The sequence below is a fragment of the Callospermophilus lateralis genome, chromosome 3, assembly GCF_048772815.1.
Source record: "Callospermophilus lateralis isolate mCalLat2 chromosome 3, mCalLat2.hap1, whole genome shotgun sequence".
NCBI lineage: Eukaryota > Metazoa > Chordata > Mammalia > Rodentia > Sciuridae > Callospermophilus > Callospermophilus lateralis.
Window position 1 is genome coordinate 3,779,408 of NC_135307.1, and position 24,911 is coordinate 3,804,318.

General features: G+C 39.0%; 1 protein-coding gene across 10 annotated transcripts in view; it reads right to left on the reverse strand.

The window, feature by feature from the left end:
- The window catches only part of Mark3 (microtubule affinity regulating kinase 3), a 104,137-nt gene that overhangs the window by 51,115 nt on the left and 28,111 nt on the right, over window positions 1-24,911 (reverse strand). For 9 of the 10 annotated variants that reach the window (XM_076849583.2, XM_076849581.2, XM_076849579.2 and 6 more), the window contains one exon: window positions 14,947-15,000. Coding sequence is in view for 7 of the 10 variants with exons in the window: in XM_076849581.2 (XP_076705696.1) it covers window positions 14,947-15,000 (54 nt within the window). In the remaining 3 variants the exon portion in view is untranslated. Of the gene's footprint in view, window positions 1-14,946; window positions 15,001-19,130; window positions 19,185-24,911 lie in introns of those variants that run through there. The other variant, XM_076849584.2, reaches the window with a different exon arrangement.

The following is a 24,911-nucleotide window of genomic DNA, read 5'->3' on the forward strand; positions in this document are numbered from 1 at the left end:
CTCCAAGCAAGCCTTCAGATGATGGCAGCTGGGCTGACGTCCAACCAAAACCTCTTGAGACAGCTGAGTCTTGAGTCTGAGTTATTAGACAACACATAAAAGTTTGAGAACCTCTACGTTAAAGCAGGAGCCAAGGATTTGTGCTGTAAAACACATCAGGAAGGGACCAGAGTTCCTAGCAGGGTAGAGTCAGGACATTACCACACTAACGTCACATATTTCTCTATCAGAATTATGTACTAGGTAGAAACTGGCAAGCGGCAAATGAGTTAATAAACTCTATACCAAATTACACAAGGACAGTCAGGGGCAGAAGCTAACAGTCACCCAGTCCCTCCAGTGTGTGAAGTAGTTAGATACTTCACATCTATGATCTCACCTAAATTCTACAAGTTGAAGGGGGATATAATCATCCCTACTTCACAGAGAAGACAGACAAGAAAGGCTAAGCATCTGTCTAGAGACTGAGTTGTTGGGACTCAAAGATCCACACTCTAAGGCTGTTGTCCTGGAAACTGACAACCAGAATAATTAAACAACTTACAATATATGCTGCTGACACAGAAGATCGAGAGCAACTTGTGGTCTCTGGCACAGAAGCTTTTTAGAAGTTGATAATTTGCATACAAGTGAGATAAAAAGATGCCAGCTATTTCACAATCTGTGAACTTGATAGATCATTAAACGTGAGCAGGAATAATTTATTAAAAGGAAAACATGCACTTTAAGAAGAGTTCCTATATAAGGGACTGTACAACATATTTTTAAGTTCTGTTATCTTATTTTTCTACACTTAAAGAGACACTAGTTGTAAAAAAAAAAAAAATCAAAAGCAGAGAAATAGATAACATTAAGAATTCTTCCCTCACTGATTAATCTGCGTCCTCAACACATTTTCACATACCTTTGAAGAGAGGTACAGGATCCTGGTGAAGAGAGTATCAAGCACCCTAAGCCTATTGCATCAGAGGAGTAAAGAAATGTCCCCACAGTCAGGACTTGATATGCACAGGTGTTATCTTTGGAAAAAGACAGTTTTAACCAACAATATGAAAATAAAATGGAATATAAAAGAATGAGGGAATTACAGATACAACATTGGTCTAATTACCATGCCATGTATTTAGGTTCCCTTCTCTGGGTATACAGGTATGGGACAGAACAGAGGGCTGCTGAGTGGCAGGCTGAATGACACCTCGGGTGCTAGAAATCATGGCAGGAGACACAATGACAACAAACCTCTTCTTTGGAAGAGGAGATACCCAGAAGTAAAGGGAGGAGGAGGTGGCCCAAGCACACACCCTGTTCTGCACCTCAACTCCTGCAGCCTGCCCACTAAAGTGCCTTCCCCTCTTCTGCCCTGGTGGAAGCTGGCAGCCTATTTTTCCTAGAAAGCTGAATCAGAGCATCTAGGCATAGGGACCTTGTCCTGAAAACAGGAGCTCATGAGTGGTGACATATCCTCTTTACCCATTTTCTTTGCTTGCCTCTCGGACTCCTCCAACCCTTCTCACATTGTATTGAAAAAGAGATTGGAGTGTCTCTTTACCCTTATTTTTTTCTGGGAAAAATCAGCTTAGGTGAAAGATATCTAGATATGGACATTCTAGTATCTTCTAGTGGAATGACCTAATCTCTACCTAGTCACCTATGATCCAGTTCTTACGTACACAACACTCAGTTCTGTGCTTCTGTCTTGACAGCCAAGAGTCTAGGGATACTTGTGGACAACCAGAGATTTAAAAAAAGGGAAGCCTGGTACAATGGCGCATGCATGTAGTCCCAGCAATGTGGGAGGCTGGGGCAAGAGGACTGCAATTTTAAGCTCAGCATGGGGAACTTAGTGAGACCCGGTCTCAAAATAAAAAATTAAAAGGGCTGGGGGTATAGCTCAGTGGTAGAATGTCCCTGGATTCAATCCATAGTATTCCCCTCCCCAAACAAACAAGCAAACAAATAAATAAATGAAGAGAAAAAGGAAAACCAGAAGATTACTTTAAATAAAAACAAATTACAGTTGATGTTTTAAATATTTAGAAATGAGAAAGAAAAAATAACAGCAACCACCACATTCGCAAAAAAAGAACATGATTGCACTAAAGAAAGATCACTGGCTTGGGGATGAATTATGGTATCAGAAAGAAATTCAAAAAAAGGGTTGGAAAGCAGTCAGTGAAATCTTTCAGAAAGCAGTACAAATTCAGATATGAAAATTAAAACCTGAGAATTTCTATGTAGAAGGTGCAATTTATGATACATAGGACTAGAGCAGTAAATGAATAGAGGACAGGAGGGAACTACGAGGGACTAACCAGAGATTCACAGAACTGCACCATGTTAATTTCCAACTGTGAGGCTTCAGAGTGCTCAGTATAGTAAGTGTGTCTGAACCTGCTGTCTCTTCATCTCTTCCCTGACTTACTAGGTCACTCATGGCCTGAAGAGTAAGTCATAAAGTCGTCTGTGTTTCTAATGTAGCTCAAGATTTATACCTGTATGTATTTTTTTTAAGAGAGAGAAAATTTTTTTAATATTTATTTATTTATTTTTAGTTTTTCACAGACACAACATCTTTGTTTGTATGTGGTGCTGAGGATTGAACCCGGCCGCACGCATGCCAGGCGAGCGCCCTACCACTTGAGCCACATCCCCAGCCCCCTATATGTATTTTTAAAATATGAACATAAAATATAAAAATGGTCATTGTGAAGTGAACCAGAATAATCACTTCTGATGAACAAATGTGTGTAGGTGCTGTGGGAGAGAGTGTGTACAGATGGAAACTCCACATTGCAGAGCAGAGGAAAGGAGTGACAGGTCACAATGAGTACACAAGAAAACCCATGCAACTGGATCCCTACCTCTTAACACACACGACTGTCATAAAACTTTGAAGACAACAGACAAGGATCTTTATGATGCAGGTTGGGAAGAACTTCTTAAAGAAGACACAAAAAGTACAAACCATAAGAGAAAATCAATTGCATGGAAACTAGGAACTTTTTTGAAAGTTTTCACCATAAAGAAATGATAAATGTCTGAGGTGACAGATATGTTTAGCCTTATCTAAACACTACAAAATGCAGACATGCATCAAAATATCCTATTAACATGTAACATTTTTGTTTTATTTATCAGTTTAAAAATTAAATTTTTAAATGGTTAGCCTGGCATGATGGAGCACAACTATAATTCCAGTGACTCAGGAGGCTGAGGCAAGAGAATTGCAAGTTCAAGGCCAGCTTCAGCAACTTAGCAAGGCTCTAAGCAACTCGGTGAGTCCATGTCTCAAAATTAAAATAAAAAAGAGCTGTGGTTGTAGCTCAGTGATTAAGCACCCGAGTTCAATTTTTAATTATCCACCCACCCCTGCCACAAAAGAAAAGGTTAAAAAAAGATAACAAACAAAACAAAAATAGGAACCTTTGCTTCATTGAAAATACCATCAAGAAAGTGAGAAGATAAACCGTCAAGTGGCAGATATTTGCCACACACAACAGTATCCAGAATATAAAATGACCTAAAAGGAGTTAGGGGGAAAAAAAAAATGCACTAGAAATTGAAAAAACAGTTGGGAAAAGTAGCGCATATCTGTAATTGCTGGGACTACATGCGCCACTGCACTAGGCTCCCCTTTCGTTTTGGGTGTTTTGTTTTGTTTTTTTTTCTTTGAGATGCTGAGGATTGAACCCAGGGTCTTGTGCATGCAAGACAAGCACTCTACCAACTGAGCTATAGCCCATCCCTCCCTTTCATTGTAATCTCTGGTTATCAACAAATATCCTAAGTCTCTTGGCTGTCCAAGGGCAAGGTACAGATACTCAGGAGGCTGAGACAAGAGGATCTCAAGTTTCAGTTGAGAACTTCGTTGGGGGAAAGTAGAATGGGCTGGGGGTGCAGCTCAGTGGTAGAGCACCCCTGGGTTCAACCCCTAGTACCACACACACCCCTGAACAAAAGACTTGAGCAGGCACTCACAGAAGAAACAAAGGCATACACAGATGTACTCTAACTAGTAATGCTGAATTAAAGTTAGAATCAGTTTTATACTCACCAGAATGGTGGCAAGAATTCAGAAATCAGAGAAAATCAAACTGACGAGGATGCAATATTACTCACACCCTCTCTTCTATGCTTCTAGTGGGACTATAAATTAGCACAACAATTCTAGAAATAATTCTGTCCTTTAATGAATAAGGATGTGTACACTCTGTAAGCTAAGACTCAACTCCTGAGTCAGTGTCCTTAAGAAACTCTAGCACAATTGTGCCAAGGCACATAAAGAATGGCTGGCAGCATGTTTGTGATACAGACAGCTGTCAGCAATCCAAAGGCCCCTGAACCACAGTGTGAATAACACGTATGGCTCATTCACATGCAATCTTTTGTATTTTAAAATTTTTTTCTTTTTAGTTATAGATGGACACAATACCTTTATTTTATTTGTTTATTTTTAATGTGGTGCTGAGGATGAAATCTAGTGCTTTATGCATGCTAGGCAAGTGCTCTACAGTCCCATCCCCACATGTAATCTTGAGCATGGACACAGCAATGAAAGGAGATTACAGAGTACAGTGCAGAAGGGCAGAGGAAAAAGCTAAAGCAAACAGGAAGAGAATACATGTAGCATGAATCCATTTATACACCACAGGTACACTTAGAAATGTATTTGCCTAGGAAGATTCCAAAGAATTCTCCTATATTCACTGTATTGATGAGAGAACCACGTGGTAAAACTGAAGAAAAGCAAAGAAAACAGTAACTCAAAATCCTTGTTAGTGGTTACCTAGCAGACAGGAAATGAAGAAGAGGCTCGGGTTGGGGAGGGCTCAATATGGGACTGATTTAAGACAATGCTGAAGGTCTGTTTCTTTTTTTTTTCTTTTTTTTTTTTTTTTAAGAGCGAGAGGTAGAGAGAGAGAGAGAGAGAGAGAGAGAGAGAGAGAGAGAGAGAGAGAGAATATTTTAATATTTATTTTTTTTTAGTTATCGGCGGGCACAATATCTTTGTATGTGGTGCTGAGGATCGAACCCGGGCCGCACGCATGCCAGGCGAGCTCGCTACCGCTTGAGCCACATCCCCAGCCCCTGAAGGTCTGTTTCTTGAGTCAGGTGGTATGTGGTTGGTTCATTCAGTATATATGTAAATGAACACATCTACATCCTAAACATGGACTATTCTTTTGTGCAGTACTTAATAAAAAATAAAAACTCAATTTTAAAAAGTTGCTTAGATTTATCTGATTAATATAATGAAGCTTTTTTTTATTTAGAGAGAGAGAGAGAGAGAGAGAGAGAGAGAATTTTTTTTTAATATTTATTTTTTAGTTTTCGGCGGACACAACATCTTTGTTTGTATGTGTTGCTGAGGATCAAACCCGGGCCGCACGCATGCCAGGTGAGCGCACTACTGCTTGAGCCACATCCCCAGCTCATGAAGCATGTTTTTTGAACATTAAGAGTAGCAGTGCCTGGGCTTGGTGGCACAAGCCTGTAATCCCAGCAACTCAGGAGGCTAAGGCAGGAGAATCCCAAGTTGAAGATATCAGCCTAGCAATTTAGTGAGGTCTTAAACAACTTAGTGAGACCCTGTCTCAAAATAAAAGGACTGGGGGTGTGGCCCAGTGGTAAAGCACCCCTGGGGTTCAATCCCCAGTACCAAAAAAAGAATAGCAGCAAAGTTTTGTTTTGTTTTTTTTTAATGATCAAATAGTTCAAAGACAAACTATGCAATTCTATCCCTCAAACCCGATGTTCTGGTGGTCAAGCTTCCTACAATCAGTGCAACACCAGGAGAATTAATTTAGTATGAAAATAAATTTGGTACTAACAAAACAAACAGATTTCAGTGGACATCTATCACATGTGAGCTGCATGTCAATACAGCTCTGCCATAGGGAAGATGATCATGGCAAAGGAAGCTATGTGGAGTTAGGATTAGGGTCTGATTCTGCTCAATCATGTACTCACTGGGTACTGAACAAGCTTCAAAACTGTAGAGCTTCAATCTACCCATCTTCAAAACAGATTAATAAAATAACTATTTCACAGGACTACTGTGAAAAGGACATTCAGAGGGGCAGGTTAAATGTATAGTTATGAAGAAGTTTACCTCTGGACCCATAGTAGCTGGTCCCAGCCTGGTTGCCACCACTCTCTGAATCTAGGAGACTGGACTCCATGGTTCTGTCACCTGGCAGTGGAGGAATACACCATGCAGAGGGCATGGAACAGCATCTGCACACAACGAGCCCTAGATACAGGATGGGGATTCTAGCTGCTATAATCTCCTGGTTCCAAAGTCTTACTCTGTGCCTATTTTTTTTTTTTTTTGGGGTAGGGGCAGGTTGCAAATGGGTCCATGCTATGCTGTTTAACTCACTTAAAATAATTTGTTCTTTGATGACCTTTCTAAAATAATAAAGAATTTATACTATCTATAAAACAAATTTTAATAATTTAAATTTCATAAACTATTTTAAATAGCAAGCTATATTATTTCTTGCCAAAAGAAAATAAGTCTGGCAACCAATTTAACAGTTCCCTATAAAGAAGGGGCAACACTGAAGATGATTTTCTTCCATTTCTAATACCTCTTGAGAAATCCAAAAGTAATAAACCACACATTTTTATACTCAGTACTTTAAGGATATACATTTAAGGAGTGTATCTTAGCATCCCCTATTTGTATTACTTTGTCAGATTCACCGCAATGACCCAAAGGCAGATATTGGATTGAAAATAATAGGCAGGGACTATTTTAACTACTTCAGTTAACAATCTGAATTGTTGGCTTGCTAAAAATCAACATAAGAAAAGGAAAGAGGGAGGTAAGAAGAAAGACTGAGATTCCCCAAATGACCCGAGCTTCAGCTGATGGGAAAAGGCATCTAGGAGCCAGGTGTCACAGTGTTCCTGAGAGTTCCAGGAGGTAGGGAATATTTAGCAGTGGAGTAGAGGCAGTCTGTGAGGCTCGGGTCCCTTGGCTGCCTAGTGGAAGAAGTGAGGTGTTCAGATCTGGGGACTGTGGGCAGTCCAGGGGCCACTTTCACCTGGCTGTGCACTGGTATCACCACACCCCTCCCAACTACCCAGCCTGGACCTCTAGGGAGGAAAGTACCAGAGTTGTGAGGGAAACACTTCTTTTTGCCCCCCCCCCCCCCAATGAATTCCACAAATGATTCCAATGCACAGCAAGGGCTAAAAACTACTGGTTTAAGAAAACTGAAGCAACAGTGTCCTAAATACCCCAGAGAAGGCAGCAGTACAAGTAATTATACTGAAGACCCCAGAAAAAGCATGAACTGGTTCTCTTTGCCTTTAAATCAGACAATTCCCTGACTATACTACAAATAAGATCCCCTAGAGTTGGGCACAAGAATCATAAGTTCAAAGCCAACCTTAGCAACTTAGCAAAACCCTGTCTCTAAATAAAAAGGGCTGGAGATGTGGCTCAGTGGTTATGTGCCCCTGGATTCAATCTCCAGTTTAAAAAAAAAAAACCTAGAATGTCAAAAAAGGCCACTAAAGCTACAGAGCTCCAAACACCAACAGTGGCTCTAAAATATCAGCCTTAAAAAGAAGAGTTAAGTGAGTATAAGTAGGCTCTCCCCACAGAAGACCCTAATGGGAAAAGATCTATGGTCGATAATGCTTAAAAAAAAAAAAAATATGGCACCCTACTGTGTATCCTGCATATCCTCATGCTTAATTATCATTTTTTTCTTTAGTAAATTTGGTAAAATCCTAAAAACATAGGGATTTTTTCTTTCTTTCTCACTAGAAGTTTAGATTTAAGAATAGTGGCTAAGGCCAGACATGGTGGCACATGCTTGTAATACCAACTACCTGGGAGGCCAAAGCAAAAAAATCTCACATTTGAGGCCAGCCTGGGCAATTTAGGGAGATCCTGTCTCAAAATAAAATTTATAAAGGTATGGGGTTATAGTTCAGTGCTTGCCTATCATGTAAGAGGCCCTGGGTTCAATCTCCAGCTTCGTTAAAAAAAAAAAGAAAGAAAAAAGAATAGTGGTTCAATCCTACTCAAATATACTCAAACATACAACATATTTCATTACTGGGTCAGCAGCCTTAATTTGAAAGGATAGAATCTCCACTGTCATGTCTTTGTTCCTGCCTTGTTCCTTATTTAAGTTATATTTAAATAATTCAATTTAGACAGGATCAAACTGTGATAGCTAATATAAAAGATTCATCAGGGTACTTGCCCTAATGTGTGAGGACATCCCCAGCACTGTCTCCGCCAATTAATCTTAGCAAGAATCATCAAACTCAGGCCGGGCACAGTGACACATGCCTATAATCCCAGTGACTCAGGAGGCTGAGGCAAGAAGATCTCAAGTTTAAAGCCAGACTCAGCAACTGAGTGAGGCCCTAAGCATCTTAGCAAGACCCTGTCTCAAAAAATAAAAAGGGCTGGGGATATGGCTCAGTGGTTAAGTGCCCCTAGGTTCAATTCCTAGTTATGGCCCCCCCCCAAAAAAAAAATTAAAAAAATCATCAAACTCAGGTTAAAAAAAAAAAAAGTATAAATATGGAATAAACTAGGCCTATGTTGAGGGCAACTCCTTTGTTGGCCAAAAGGCTAAAGCTATTTATCTATCTGGGAGAAGGGAAAATCAAGAAAACCAAAATAGCAACCTCAACGGGCTGGCCATGTAGGGATAATAAATTTAGCCTCGGGGCTGGGGATATGGCTCAAGCAGTAGCGCACTCGCCTGGCGTGAGTGCGGCCCGGGTTCGATCCTCAGCACCACATACAAACAAAGATGTTGTGTCCGCTGAAAACTAAATAAATAAATAAATATTTAAAAAAAAATTTTAGCCTGTATACCTCCAAATGGCAAAAGAGAGAACAGTGTTACAGAAGTTTCTAGAAGACAGATACTGGTCTCAAACAAGGGAGGAACTGTCCAATAACAAAGCTACAAAATGCTGTGGGAAGGACCATCCCTGGATGTGCATAAGGCTGGCCAATAAACCAGCCATCAATAGAAATATTTCTTTAAAATCAATTATTTTATTAACATTACAGATTTCTTTTTTATTAGAGAGAGAGAGAGAGAGAGAGAGAGAGAGAGAGAGAGAGAGAGAATGAATTTTAATATTTATTTTTTTTTAGTTATCGGCGGGCACAACATTTTTGTTTGTATGTGGTGCTGAGGATCAAACCCGGGCCGTACGCATGCCAGGCGAGGGCACTACCGCTTGAGCCACATCCCCAGCCCCAAGATTTCTTGCTGTTAATTAGGTGATTCCAGTTTTTTAAAAAAGCTGGGCCAGGCATGGTGGTGCACGTCTGTAATCCTAGCAACTCAGAGGTTGAGGCAGGCAGATAGCAAGTTTGAGGCCAGCCTCAGCAACTCAGTGAAGCCCCGTCTCAAAATAAAGAAAAGGGGCTGGTAAAGAACCTGAGGTTCAGTCCCTGCACCCCCCATACTGTTTAAACTGGCTGTATCATAGGGTAGTGATAATTAAGTTTCTGTACTAGAAGACAGAATCAGGACCTCTATGTCCTGTGGTTAGTGCTCTTCAGGCTATGTGCAATCCTTCACTGCACCTTACCAAAACTCCTGTGCCAAGCCCTGCAGTGAGGTCTGCAGGGTCTTTTTCCTCTCCTGTTCACCTGATGAAAACTCTTTGGGTCTCTCAGGACCTAGTAGAGTCTTACTGTACATCACATGGGCTGACTCTGAGCCAGCTGCACTTATCTGACTCATCGGAGTCTCGCTCAACTTGGTTCGGGAAGACAAGGGCGCTTCCTAAATGGGTTTCTAAGAGGATGCCCCTACTTTTCATCTGAGGCTGATAGATCAGGGCAAAACTGTCATTGGAAAGACAGTTTCTTATAGTTTCCAGAGGGTGGGGACCCACCATATCATGTAAGGAGCAAAAAAGCACCAAGGTAAGTCGGGAGGCAGAAGGTACCAGGGAAAAGCAAGGACAAGAAAGGGTCTTGCTGTGAATGGAACCCAGGGTCTCAGGCATGCTAGGCAAGTCTCTGGACAGGGCCACATCTCCCACTTAGAAGGCCTTGATTACAATTTCTGTGGGAAAGGCAAGGCAGAGTAAAACTCTAAGCAGGCTCTGGGGTGCAGGAACTGTCTTTGGTTACCTGGTGCCCGGCCTGGGGTGATTAGGGCAAAGGAATACTGCCTTTTGGAGTGCACTAGCCAGATAGAGGACTGGTGCTTTGAAGCACAGGCTCTGAATCAGCTGGTTTACATCTGAAAAGCACACCCAGGGCAATAGTTTGTTATCTCTAGGAATTAGTTCTCCCTGGGAAGGGCCAGCAAGGCCACAGACGTGGAAACATTTAGACTACAGAAAAAAATTATATAGTTAATGCACCCTACTAAATTCTTCTTCATACCACTAACATGACATTGTATGTGTGTTTACTGCTGCTCCCTGTTGATATGTCTATTTCACGAAAGCAGGTACTTCATTTTGTTCAATGTTATATCCATAGCACACGGAACAGTACAGGGCACAACAGCAGGGGCTTACTGTCTAAATGAATGAGTGAATAAACAAACTTGGATAAAAACATGCTTTTTGCAGTGTTTAGAAGGGGAAGGGGACAAGCCCCTGTTAAATGCTTGAAATATTCCCCAAATTTGATGTTTCTGTTCTTTTTATTAATGTTTTTGTTCTTCTTTTTTTAATAATACCTTTATTAATTTATTTATTTTGGTACTAGGGATTGAACCCCAGGGTGGTGAATCACTAAGTCACAACCCCAGCCCTTTTTATATTTTATTTAAAGACAGGGTCTCGCTGAGTTGTTTAGGGCCTCACTAAGTTGCTGAGGCTGGCTTTGAACTCACGATCCTCCTGCCTCTGCTTCCCAAGCTGCTGGGATTACAGGCTTGCACCACCACACCTGGCCTACAATACTTTTATTCATTTATTTTTATGTCATGTTGAGGATTAAACACATTTGAGGGAAGCACTCTACCACTGAGGTAAAATCACAGCCCCTTAATGAACTTCTTTGTAGCTACTCAATAGGAAGCTTCAAGTCATTTCCCATCAAACTTTCTGTAAATCCTGAATTACAGAAATTTAATTAATTATGGTAAGGCAGCATAAGGGAGTGGAAAAAGTCCACATTTTGGAGTCAGTCCAAGATTTCTATTTTTGCTCCATCATTTACTAGCTAGAGGACTTGACTACATCAACTCCTTTGTCTGTTTCCCCAGTGGAAAATGAAAATGGCAATGATATCTACCTAACAAAGGTAGAGATGAAAGATGTCTATCAGACTAATTAACGTGAAAAATCCAGGGCTTGTAAGAGTAAGGACAGGGGAGGGGCACATTATCTGACAGCAATGAGCTCCTATGCTAATGATCCAGCATGTCACTGTCAGTTCTCTAACATCTCAACTGAACAAACCTGCTTGACTCAATGCCAACTTCACCTATCACAGGTGAAGTTCTATTTCAGAGAGGTTACTTCATCTCCCTGGCTCCCTTTACTGAAGAACAGAATTGACCTCATGAAGTTATAAATGAGTAATACAAGTAAAATAACAGTGCTCAGTCTGTACACAGACTAAATGTGCAAATGTTAACAATTGTTATTATTAGTACAGATAATTCCTACAAAAGAGACCTAGCTAGAATCTACCATTCAATGATTAAGCTTTATTACTTTCTATGAGGGGGAAATTTTTAAACAAACAAAAAAGATTCTCCATCCTGCAGAAACCAAGCAATGAAAACCAATTATTTAGTTGAGCACATGATAGTGTCAAACACTCAGAGTCCTTATCATGTGCCAGGACTTATCACAGCTCTACTATGGGCTTAATATATTAACTTGCTTCTCACTACAACCCTCTAAGGCATAAAGACAAAGGGAGGTCAGTGGCTTAACACACAGCTAGGCAGGCTGAAGCCTGGGTTTGTATTGATGCTTTGCATGCTCCATGCTTTGCATGCTCCTAAGCATCACTCTTGTGTTAACAGTCAGTCTACTCCCAAGACTGAAAGACATTATTAGGAACTTCAGATGGGCTACCCTAACTGTTCTGACATGTCTTAATAAAGTCTAGCATTTTTGAATAGGTACATACATTTTCTTGAAATGAGCCATGATTTGCTTTTTTTTAAAAAAATAAATATTTATTTTTTAGTTGTAGTTGGACGCAATACCTTCTTTTATTTATTTTATGTGGTGCTGAGGATAAAACCCAGGGCCTCGCATATGCTAGGAGAGTGCTCTACCGCTGAGCGCCAAAACCCCAGCCCCCATGATTTGCTTTTTAATGAAACTTGGATTTAATAAGGTAATACCCAGCAAAAATATCTAGTATAATTAAATTGAAGCTAAAAATAACTTAGACTAATGTTTTTGTTATTCCTGATGTTTCCAAAACCATTGCAGGTATACAACATTACAGAGTTCTTTAAAAGATGTTTATGAACAGGATAGTATCCCAGTAATAGTAGTCAGAAGTTGAAAAGTACAAAAACAGTGGGGAAAAAGAAATCACATGTAGAATCTACTGTTTATTAAGTCAATAGCTGGAAAAATGGGAAAAATGAAAAGACTCAAGTGTGGGACAACATCAAACTACAAATACGCTTCAACTCAGGTTTATTTATATGCTTTGAATAAAGGCACATGGTTCAATGTAACAGCCTAATATTGTGAACTTGATATTATTTTAACATGTATGTTCAAATATTGCCTGTCTCAACCCGTGCACATCCTCTAGTAGTAGTAGTGCAAATGAACTGCATGCTGTTGCTAGCAGAATGTTCCTTAAAGTCAATATATCTTCTAGGGCTGCTCCAGGGCTTTAAATCACTATCTAGAGGGAGAAATGTTCCTGGTGTGAGTGAGATACAATTGTGAATGGTGCCAAGAAAAGAAAATAAATTGTCAGAACACCTGTGTATACTACCCTATTACTATTTTCCTATGGAAAAGAAATTAATGAAAAAGAATTTGAGACAGGAGCAGGGGTGCATGCCTGTAATCCCAGCGGCTCAGGAGGCTGAGTCAGGAGAATAGTAATTTCAAAGCCAGCCTCAGCAACAGCAAGGTTTTAAGCAACTCAGTGAGATCCTGTCTCTCAATAAAATACAAAAGAGGGCTGGGATATGGCTCAGTGGTCAAATGCCCCTAAGTTCAATCCCCAGGATAAAAAAAAAAAAAAAAAAAAAGAAGGAAAAGAATTTGAAGTCAACGTGTAAGTAATTTACAAGAGAAGAATGTACACATATGATTTAAAATAATGCCTTATAAACTGAATATATTTTACTTATCAAGTTTATGACTTGAATAGATCAAGCTCTGGGATAAGTCTTCTATGGATAGTTTGTACTTCAACTATACCACAAACTAATCTTAAAAGTTTTAATTACTAGATTATCATAAGCCAAAATTAATGTTGTACAAATATGCATAAACACACTATTGGGCTAACAAGATAACCTCCCACATACTAAAAATAATAATGGTGTGATCTTAGAGTAATTTGCAATAATAAAGAATAACTGCAATTAAATTAGGAGCAAAAATAATGAAAAAAGCAAGCAAGTAAAGCATGAGAAAGGAAAGACCACAGCCAACCTGACACAACCATAGGATAGAACTTCTTGGAAAATTGCTATAGAGGTCCAGGTCTCTCTCCAGGCACACATGAGTTGGGGAAGATTTCTAACACCACAGAATACTGAGTTGAGTCCCCACTAAACCTGGTAATTTGAGTTCTGAATACTACATTTTAGTAACCCTTAAATGACTTATTAATATTAAATTCTTAAATATATGAAGAAATTAAAGTTTGAGAAAACAGGTAAAATTTACTCTCCAAAACAAAGGACTAGGGCTAGGTTGTAGCTCAACAGTAGAGCACTTGCCTAGCATGCATGAAGCGCTGGGTTTAATCTTCAGCACTGGGTTTGATTTAAATTAAAGGTTTGTGTCCATTTACAACTTAAAAGAAAAAAAGAAAAAAAAAAAAACACCTAGAAAAACCCACAAAGGATTAGAATTTCAGAATCTGTCCCAGGGCTATCTTAAGAAACCTTAATGCCCACTCTGGGCTGCAGACCACAAAGAACTACTTGTTTTAACACTGTTTTTGTTTTTATTTCTATGTTCTGCTGTGCTGGGAATTGAATATAGGGTCTCATATGTGCCAAGCAAATGTCCACCTACTGAGCCACAGCCCAGGCGCCAGTACCATTTTTAGTGTAAGATCAAGTCTATGTCCTTCCCCACCTTCTACACACTAAGAGCAACACAGCTTTAAAATTACCAGAATATAAGTAACCATCTAGAAATCCATTAGTAATATATAGTGGGCATTACACTTAACAAAATACCTTACAATAGAATGTTTGCAGTTTACAAAGCTCTTTTATATGCATTATGTCATTAAAACATCCATCTTGAGAAGACAAAATTATCACTTCTTAAATTTTTTTTTCCCCCCTAAGAAACAGGTTCTACCTATGTTGCTCAGGCTGGCCTCAAACTCCTGGGCTCAAGCAACCTTCCTGTCTCAGTCTCCTGAGTAGCTGGGACTACTGGTGCATGCCCGGTGCCTGGTGATATTTGCTGGCTTTAAAGATTTCAGTATTAGTTATAAAAGTATACAAAATCTGCATAATAGATGAAAATATATTTGTATGCTATTTTTAAAAAACTCTAAATTCGAATCAATATTTAGAATATTCTCTTTTAATCTGAGCCTTCAGTTTGTTATTCAGCACATTTAAAATCATTATTTTCAAATGAAGATAACACTAACATTTTTATAAAACACTCTACTTAAACTGTATTCATTTGAAGAACAGAAGTTTTACTGCACTAACATAATAAACAACAATTGAGACTTAAGGAGCAAATTAGATGGCAATTAACACCAAAAATCATTTTTAAAAACCTCAATACTTTTCTTACCTTTTGTAGACTTGTTGGATTCAACTGAGTTTTGTCAATTATTTTTATTGCAACCTAGAAAAAAATACATATTTATGGATTTTAAGAATTGGTAAGCACAGACTACCTGGTAACAGTTTTATAAATACCCACATATATGGCACTGTTAAAAAGCAAGACAAACCTTGGCTGGTTACATCAAACAATCAAAAATTTATAAAACTATATAACTGAAGACAGGGGCTTTAGGCAAGTAATGCTATTACTATAACATTTTATATTTAAGTTACTTATACAAACTAGGGAAAAAAAATTGTTTGACGCCCTCCCCAAAACAGAAGAGTGACAGATTATACAATGAAAATACTTCTAAAATATATGCAATGTAGGAAATCTCTTGAGTATTTGTTGGGGGAAAAAGGGGCGTGGGTTGGACAATGCTGGGGATAGAACCCAAGGCCTTGTGTATACCAGGCAAGTGCTCTACCACTGAATCCCAGCCCCAGCCCTTTTCACTTTACTGACACTAATTTCAGTTTACTCTGTGATCTGGGGACAGGAACTGTACTTTGACAGGTATGTATAACTCAACATACCTCACAAAGCATCTTGCATACAATGAGGGCTTAATAAATAAATATACAAATAGGTTGGTGTTGAATCCAAAACTTTAAAAACATTACAAAAATAATAATAAAAGGCCTGGCATGGTGGTGGCTGTGCCAGTAATCCCAGCACTCAGAATGTTGAAGCAGGAGGATCACTTAAACCCAGGAGTCAGAGACCAGTCTGGCAACCCAGTGGAGACTGGTATCAAAACAAAACAAAATCCCTTTAGGTAGTTAAAGAAAGACTAGTTCTAGACCAATCTGTGAGCTAACCATGTGCAGAGGCAACAAATATGTCACCTGGTAACCTTTGTCCAGAAAGGGGTGAGCACACCCCTAGGTGATACAAAAAGAGCCAGTAGGACACGTGAATAAAGAACCCCAGCTTCTATTTATGTACATTTCTTAACTTTAAAAAAGGAAATCAGTTTTACCAGTTCTACTAAGCGAACCTGCATAGGCATCCTCACCTGGTAGCTCATTACTTGTTGCATAAAAATGATCTCTCCAGGTGACAGAGGGGAGGATAGATAGCTTAGTGGTAGAGCAGTGCTTAGCATGCACAAGGCCCTAGGTTCAATCCCAGAGTGTGCACACACACACACACACAAATTACAGACAATGAAAGGGAACATAAGTGGAGAGAGGCTTTGCCACCACCTGGGAGGATAAATTAACTCAGCTGGCACCTGAGGTCCAGAACAGTCCATGGGACTACCCCACTAGATGAGGAGGCCCTGCTTGCACATCCTGTAGAATATAGACCCAGTAGGACACAACACTTAAGAAAATGCCTAGAGCTAAAGTCTGGGGACAAGGGCTTAAAGATTTTCTATGCTGGGTTGGGGTTGTAGCTCAGTGGTAGAATGCTGGCCTAGCACATGTGAGGCCCTGGGTTCACTCCTCAGCACCATGAAAAACTGAAATAAAGATAGTGTCCACCTACAACTAAAAAATAAATATTAAAAAGAAAAAAAAGGGGCTGGGGATGTGGCTCAAGTGGTAGCGTGCTCGACTGGCATGCGTGCGGCCCGGGTTCCATCCTCAGCACCACATACAAACAAAGATGTTGTGTCCGCCGATAACTAAAAAATAAAATATTAAAAAAAAAAAAAAAGAAAAAAAAAAGATTTTCTATGTCAATGGTTCTCATGCTTTTTGGACCCCTTTACTCTCTTAAAGATTATTGATAACCCCAAATGTGGTTTATATATACATTGATATTTGTAATATTACATACAAAAACTGAAAAATTGTAAAAAAAATAAGCACTTATCTATTCATTACTTTTTTTGTAGTGTTGTGGATAGAACCCAGGGCCTCCTGAATGCTAGGCATTCTACCACTAAACTATATCCTCAGACCGTTTTATTCTTAGAGTCTAAGTTGCTCATGCTGGCCTCAAAGTTGTAATTCTCTTGCCCTAGCCTTCTAAATCACTGGGATTATAGGCATGTACCACTATGCCCAGCAATAGAACACATCTTAATGATTTTTATTTTTCCTTCAGTGGTACTTGGGATTGAATCCGATGGTACTCTATCACTCAGCTACATCCCTAATCCCCAATCCCTTTTTTAAAATTTTGAGATAGAATCTAAATTGTCCACACTGTCCTCAAACTTGCAATCTTCCTGCTTCAGCCTCCCAAATGGCTGGGAGATGGTGTGTGCCACTGCACCCAGGTTAATATATGTTTCTGCATTCAATCTGTTGCGATAATATAGATCATATGGCCTCTGGAAAATTCCACTCCTCACTTGTGAGACAGACTGAAAAAGTGAATGATTTAATAGTCTTAGAATATAAAAATAGTTTTGGTTTTGCAGCCTCCAACAGGGTCTCGGTAAGTCTTCAGTGCCCCACTCCCGGCCATGCTTTGAGAATGGCTGCACTATATATGTTAATGCAATGTTATTTCCCCACCTCTGGGAAAGGCAAATCAGAACTGGAGGAGCAGAGAGTGAATGTGTATGACCTTGGGGAAAAAAGTAAAGTCAGAATTCTAGTTCTGTATTTGGAATAAGAAAATATTGGCTGCTAAAATATGTGAAAACTGACTACCAGTGTACATCTCAAATGGAAAGAAGGCATCTTTTCATCTTTACAGCACTGGCATAACGCATGGGCACAGTGCTCAATAAATGTTTGCTGAGTTGATCTGAGGGCCTGAACACTCATAATCAGTAACCAAACACACCTGAGAGAGACAGAACAGTGAAGAAGGAGGGCTTCTAGTGTTTTAACAGATAAGAAGATGGTTTTTAAAAGTTTACATTATTTCAAAGTCAAATGAATTAATTTTTTTCAAACTTTCTTTTTTCTAAGTAATTTTATAAGGTGTACTTGGATCTTCCAATTTCTAAGAAACTCTTTACCTATGCTGCTCTTTTTTTTTTTTTTTAGTGGGGTGGGAGGGTTATGGGGTATTCACACCAAACAACTTAACCACTGAGCCACATCCCCAGACCTACATTTTTATATTATATTTAGAGACAGTGTCTCACTGAGTTGCTTAGCACCTCGCTATTGCTGAGGCTGGCTTTGAACTCATGATCCTCCTGCCTCAGCCTCCCGAACTGCTAGGAATATAGGCGTGTGCCACGGCGCCCGACTACACTGTTCTTTTCTGACCACCATTCTGTTTTCATCTTCCTTCCTGGGACCAAATACTGCTGCCCTTCCCATTCCTCTTTCCTCTGATCTTCTGAGAGCCAGTTTCTAGTGCATGACTGGACTCAAGATCACTAGCTTCTTCTGATTCTATGCCATGTCCTCTTCCTATTCTAAAGATCCTACTCTGCTTCAGTTCTTATACATTTCTTCTTCAGGAAGCTTCTTCAAAAAGAAACTCAAAGCATTTGGCTTCTCCAAACTATAGAAAATCATTCTATCAAGGTCATGGTATTCCCAGAGTAAAACACGATCACTTAGTGTATGTGCAACAATGAAGCCTGAGGGGGACATTTCTAATCCCTTCTTCCTCCCAACTCCCTGCTATGATGACTCAATCATCAAATTAACTTGGTCCAGACCTGGAGATCTCAGACAGAGGTGAGACCTTAATGTCACCTAAAGAGAAGGCGACTGTGGGAGCATCACTGAGGCAGTGCCTCAGAAAGGGAGATAAAAGAGAAGACCACTCATTTCCATGGTAATGGACAAGCTAGAGTATAGGGACAAAGGGACACAGCGAAAGCCAAGGGGGTTCACTAGGTAAGGAAAGAGGAGAAAACGTCTCTGCTGTGGGAAATTCCATTTATTCACCCTGATGCCAGGAGCAAGGTGGAAAATTACAAAATAGGGATAAAGATAGTTCATGCATGAGAAGGGAATCCCCAACCCGCTTCAACAGTTAGGATCTACTGGAGAAAAATCCTTATTTTCCATTTCTTGTCAATTCACTGCTAGTCAAAAGATCCCGACTCCTACCCTTGAAAGGTGTTAAAGCTTCCATAACTCCTAAAAGAGCAGGTAAAAAAAGATCTCAAGTCCCTTGAAGGCACATGGTAGCCTGAAGAATGCTGTATTGGTCTGCATGGGCTGCCATAATAAAATACCATAGATTGGGAAAATAAGCAGAAATTTATTTCTCACAATTTTGGAGACTAGAAGTCCAAGATACAGGTGCCAGCCGGATTGGTTCTTGTGAGGGCCACTTCCTGGCTTGCAGACAATTGCCTTCTCACTGTGTCCTCACATGGTGGGAGAGTCAGTTCTCTGATGTCTCTTTTTATAATAAGGACACAAATCTTATTGATCAGGGCACACCCATGTAGCCTCATTTAACCGTCTATAAAGACTCTATTACCAAACATAGTCACATTTCACCATATATAAGGTCATGGCTTTACCATATGAATTTGAAGGATTACAACTTAGTTCATAATGGTTAGAGATCACACCAAACAACTGTAACAGTTGGTTGCAAAATAAAATTTCAAATTAAAACCTAATAAAACCCAACATGGGAGAAGGTTATAAGCAGGAAGTATAAGTAGCAGACAAAAGGTAACATACTGTATGATTGCATTAGTATATTTAAAAAGCCAAAGAGACAAAACTAACCTATAGTGTTAGAAAAGTACTCCCTTGTACATGAGGGACTGTGAAGTGATCTGCAGGAGGCAAAGTGAGGCTTCTGGACATGGGTCATAGAATGTTTCTGCCCTGGGTCAGGGTTACGTATAAATAGGCACTTTTTCTATGGTTACATTTCAAAAATAAAAGGTCTGTTTATTTTTTAAGTCAATGACTTTAAAAGTCAATAGCTTATGCCTAAACTGGAAAATGAACATGAATACAATGGGCATATTATTAAAGACCAGAAAGTAAAACCTGAAGAATCAGTTTAAAATACGAAAAGTGGCTGTCTTGCATGGGGATATCCAGGACAACACTATTTTTTATATCAAGCCTGGACTCTCTAAACAGAACTTAAGTAATTAAATGCAAAGTTTTCCATAACCATATGAGGACATTCAGTTAAACATGGCATACTGAATGATCACATGCATCTCTCTCTTCTCCCACCTGATAGGTCAAATGAAGCCCTGACAGAATGACAAAGAGAATGGAAGAGGTGCCATTATTAGACAAGTGACTTCCAACAATTTCTATAGTGACCCAAGTAGCAGACCCAGGAAGACAAGTGTACAGTAAGTTTAAAGAAGGAAAAGAGTAATAGTCCAGGGCTGGGGTTATGGCTCAGTGGTAGAGCACTTGCTGTGCCTGTGTGAGGCACTGGGTTCGATCCTCAGCACCGCATAAATAAATAAAGTTGTTGTGTCCACCTACAACTAAAAATTATATTCATACACACATACACACACACACACACACACACACACACATATTATTTTTAAAGTAACAGTCCAAGAAAAATAACTCTGGGTCATGCAGAATGAGGAAGATCCCAGTAGAAAGGCCAACATTCCTCCCAGCTACCATGAGGCTATCTGGGCACTCACTAACTCTTCATACATCCCACCTGTGTTCAGAGTTTCCTCAATTTGCTTCTTAGGACTCCAGTTTTGGAAACATAAACAGAATCAAAACTCTTCAGATAAATGAGGAAAGCCTATAATGTTTCCTAACACTTTCCTCCGTGTGTGGGATACTAAAGGAAACTATCAGAAATCATTAAGTCTCCTTTTTCAAAACAATACAGACAATTCATATTATTCACAGAAATGTTTTATGAAGTTGCTGTGAACACCAATTTAGTGAATGCTGAACCACTTGCTGCCAGGAACAACACAGGGTCCTAGGTGACAGTGCTAGCCTGTCAGTGCTGTCAGTGCTAGCCTGTGACAGTGCTGGTCACATTTTCATCAATAGTGAGCACACAAACCTCCCCAGGGACCTTCTATGCTACACAGATGGTTAATGTTGAGCTCACACCTGAGTGAAGCTCATCTAACACAAACATTTCCTCTTCGAGGAACATCACAGACTTGCACTTAGGCAACCGGACAGCACTTCAAGCACTATGACTGGGAACCACATTCAACAACAAAATCACCACCAAACAAACATACAAACAAACAAATAAATAAATGTGTCCCAGAGTAGAAACTCTACTGCCTCAGATCCATACTGGTAGATGGAGAGACACACAAACAACATGAAAAAGCAAGGGAACAAATTGCTCCAATCGAATCAAGATATTCCAATAACAGAATCCATCAACACCACAGTGGAAGAAATGTCAGAGAAGGAGTTTAGAATGGACATAATTAAACTGATCTGTGAATCAAAGGAAGGTATAAGAAATGAAATCAGGGCTGGGGATGTGGCTCAAGCGGTAGCGCGCTCGCCTGGCATGCGTGCGGCCCGGGTTCGATCCTCAGCACCACATACAAACAAAGATGTTGTGTCCGCCAATAACAAAAAATAAATATTAAACTTCTCTCTCTCTCTCTCACTCTCTCTCTTAAAAAAAAAAAAAAGAAATGAAATCAGAGAGGAAATACAGGAAGTGAAAGATCAATTTGATAAAGAGGCAGAGATTATGTTAAAAAAAAAAGCAGAAATCCTCTAAATGAAGGAAACAATAAATCAAATTAAAAATTCAACCGAAGGGCTGGGGATATAGATTAGTTGATAGAATGCTTGCTTTGCATGTACAAGGCCCTGAGTTCAATCCCCAGTACCACACACCCAAAAAAAATTCAATAGAAAGCATCACCAACAAATTTGACCACTTGGTAGACAAAACCTCAGGCAATGAAGACAAAATATATAATCTTGAAAATAAAGTTGACCACAGAGAGATGTTACAAAACCATGAACAGAACTCCCAACTACGGGGATAACATGAAAAGACCAAATTTAAGGTTTATCAGGATAGATGAAGGTACAGAGATACAAACCAAAAGAATGCACAATCTTTTCAATGAAATAATGCCAGAAAATTTCCCAAACCTAAAGAATAAAATGAAAAATCAAATACAAGAAGCTTACAAGTCGCCAAATGTACAAAATTACAACAGACCCACACCAAGGCATATTATAATGAAAGTGTCTAACATACAGAATAAGGATAGAATTTTAAAGGCTTCAAGAGAAAAATATCAGATTATGTACAGAGAGAAACCAATACAGATCTCAGCTGATTTCTCCATCTAGACCCTCAAAGCTAGGAGGTCCTGGACTAACATATACCAAGCTCTGAAAGAAAATGTGGATGCCAACCAAGAATCCTATTATCCAGCAAAATTAAGCTTCAGATTGGAAGATGAATAAAAACCTTCCATGATAAACGAAAGTTAAAAGAATCTGCAACTAGAAAGTCTGCACTACAGTACATTCTCAACAAAATATTTCATGAAGGTGAAATGAAGGGGAAAAAAAAGTGAAAACCAGCAAAGGGAGGAACTACACTAAAGGAATATTAATCAAAGGAGAAACTAATTCAAATTAAAAGCTAGAAATAAACCTAAATGACTGGGAATACAAATATAACTTAATAATAACCAACTCATCAATCAAAAGACACAGGCTGGCAGAATGGATTAAAGCACAAGACCCAACAACATGCTGTCTCCAAAAGACTCACCTCATAGGCAAAAACATCCACAGACTGAAGGTGAATGGATGGGAAAAAATATATCACATGGAACGCGTAAACAAGCAGGGGTTTCTATCCTCATATTAGATAAAGAAGACTTTAAGCCAAAGTTAATCAGAAGGAACAAAATGGACATTTCATACTGCTTAAGGGAACTATACATCAACAAGAAGTAACAATTGTAAATATTTATGCCCCAAACAACAGAGCATCTATGTACATCAAACAAACCCTGCTCAATTTCAAGAATCAAATAGACCACAACACAATAATACTGGGTAACTTTAACATACCCCTGTCACCACCAGCTAGATCCTCCAAACAAAAACTAAATAAGGGGACTGGGATATAGCTCAGTTGGTAGAGTGCTTGCCTTGCCTGCACAAGGCCCTGGTTTCAATCCCCAGCACCATTTAAAAACAAATTTAATAAAGAAGCTATAGAAGGAAAAAAATACGATTGATAATTTAGACTTAATAGACATATATAGAGTATGTTATCCATCAATGACTAAATACACTTTCTTCTCATAAGCACACGGATCTTTCTCTAATATGGACCATGTTATACAAGCTATCACATATGTTGGCAAACAATTGTAATATGACCTTAATATATTTTTAGCATCTATAGGGTTATTTTGATAGCTTCCTTTCCATTGATATCTTTGTGTTCTTGCTTTTTTCTTGATTAGACTGGTTTTCTTATTATCAAATTTTAGTTACATTATTTCTTCTCTGTTTCATCTATTTCTGCTCCTACTCCTATTTATACCTTCCTACTACACAATTTGAAAATAATTTGTTATTCTAGCTTCTTTATGATATAAATACTTTAAGTTATAAATGTTCATCTGAGTACTGTTTCATCCCAGAGATCCTGATAATTTTAGTTGTAGATGGACACAACACCTTCATTTATTTAGTTATTTGGTGCTGAAGATCAACCCAGTGCTTTACACATGCTCAGCAACCACTCTACCACTGAGCTATAACCTCAGCCCCTCCTTTTTTTTTTTTTTTTTTTTTAGTACTGGGGATGAACTCAGGGGTACTCAACCACTGAGCCACATCCCAGCCCTATTTTTTTTTATATTTTATTTAGAGACAGGGTCTCACAAGTTGCTTAGTGCCTTGTCATTGCTGAGGCTGGCTTTGAACTCGCAATCCTCCTGCCTCAGCCTCCTGAGCCCCTGGGATTTACATGCGTGCACACCACCACTCCTGGCAAGGTGATTAATTTCTAATGTAATAAATCATGCAGGAAACAATCTGTATGATTTCAAATTTAAAAAAATAAATGGAAATGCTTTTTATATTGATTATATTGGTTACATACATGTCAAAACTGATCAAATTGCATACTTCAAATATGTGCATTTTATTGTACTTCAATTTTACCTCAATAAAGCTTTTTGGGGAAAAGTGTCATTAAACAGTCTACCAAAAAGGATATCTGTTTACAGTATAATGGCTGAAACAAGACACGAGAGCACCACCTCACTGGACATCAACTTGAGGATGTGCATTACTCACCACTCTGTGTATGTCCAAGAATTATTGCCAAAGCCCTGTGAGGACTGACTTTGGGTATAACTTCTATCAGATACATAAATTTGCAAATATGAAATGTGGAAAAAATGAGAACTGATTACCTGTTCTGGAGAGGATGGTGGAGATGGTTATTCAACAACTTCAAGTATTTAATGCCACTGAACTGTACACTATAAAATGGACACTATTGGGACTGCTATGCTACGTATATTTTGCCACAATTAAAACAGTGTTTCCCATGATTGTTAATTTGTAGGTTTATATGTTCATTTTTCCCTGTACTGATAAAGTTTAATGCTTTTTAGTTGTATCTGTTATGAGAATATAAAGCTTTCTTTCACTGTTTGATTACTCCCAAATCTGCTACTACTAATTTTGAGCTAAAACAAACTGCTGTATTAATTTTTTTGGTCTATTGATTAATAAGTGTCCACCACTGCAGAAAGAAACTACTATTTGCTGAGATTTAATATAGTATTAAAGACAACACCCACAATGACCTGAAAGAGTATTAAGACCCTCCTCTATGCTTATCACAATAGTACACACTTATAATCGCAGCAATTGGAGGCTGAGGCAGGAGGATTGCAAATTCAAGGTCAGCCTCAACAACCTAGTAAGACCTTCAACAATTTAGCAAGATCCTATCTCAAAACAAAACAACAATAACAAAAAATAATTGGGATGTAGTTCACTGGTAAAAGCACTCCTGGGCTCTATCCCCAGTACCAAAAATGGGGAAGACACTCCTCC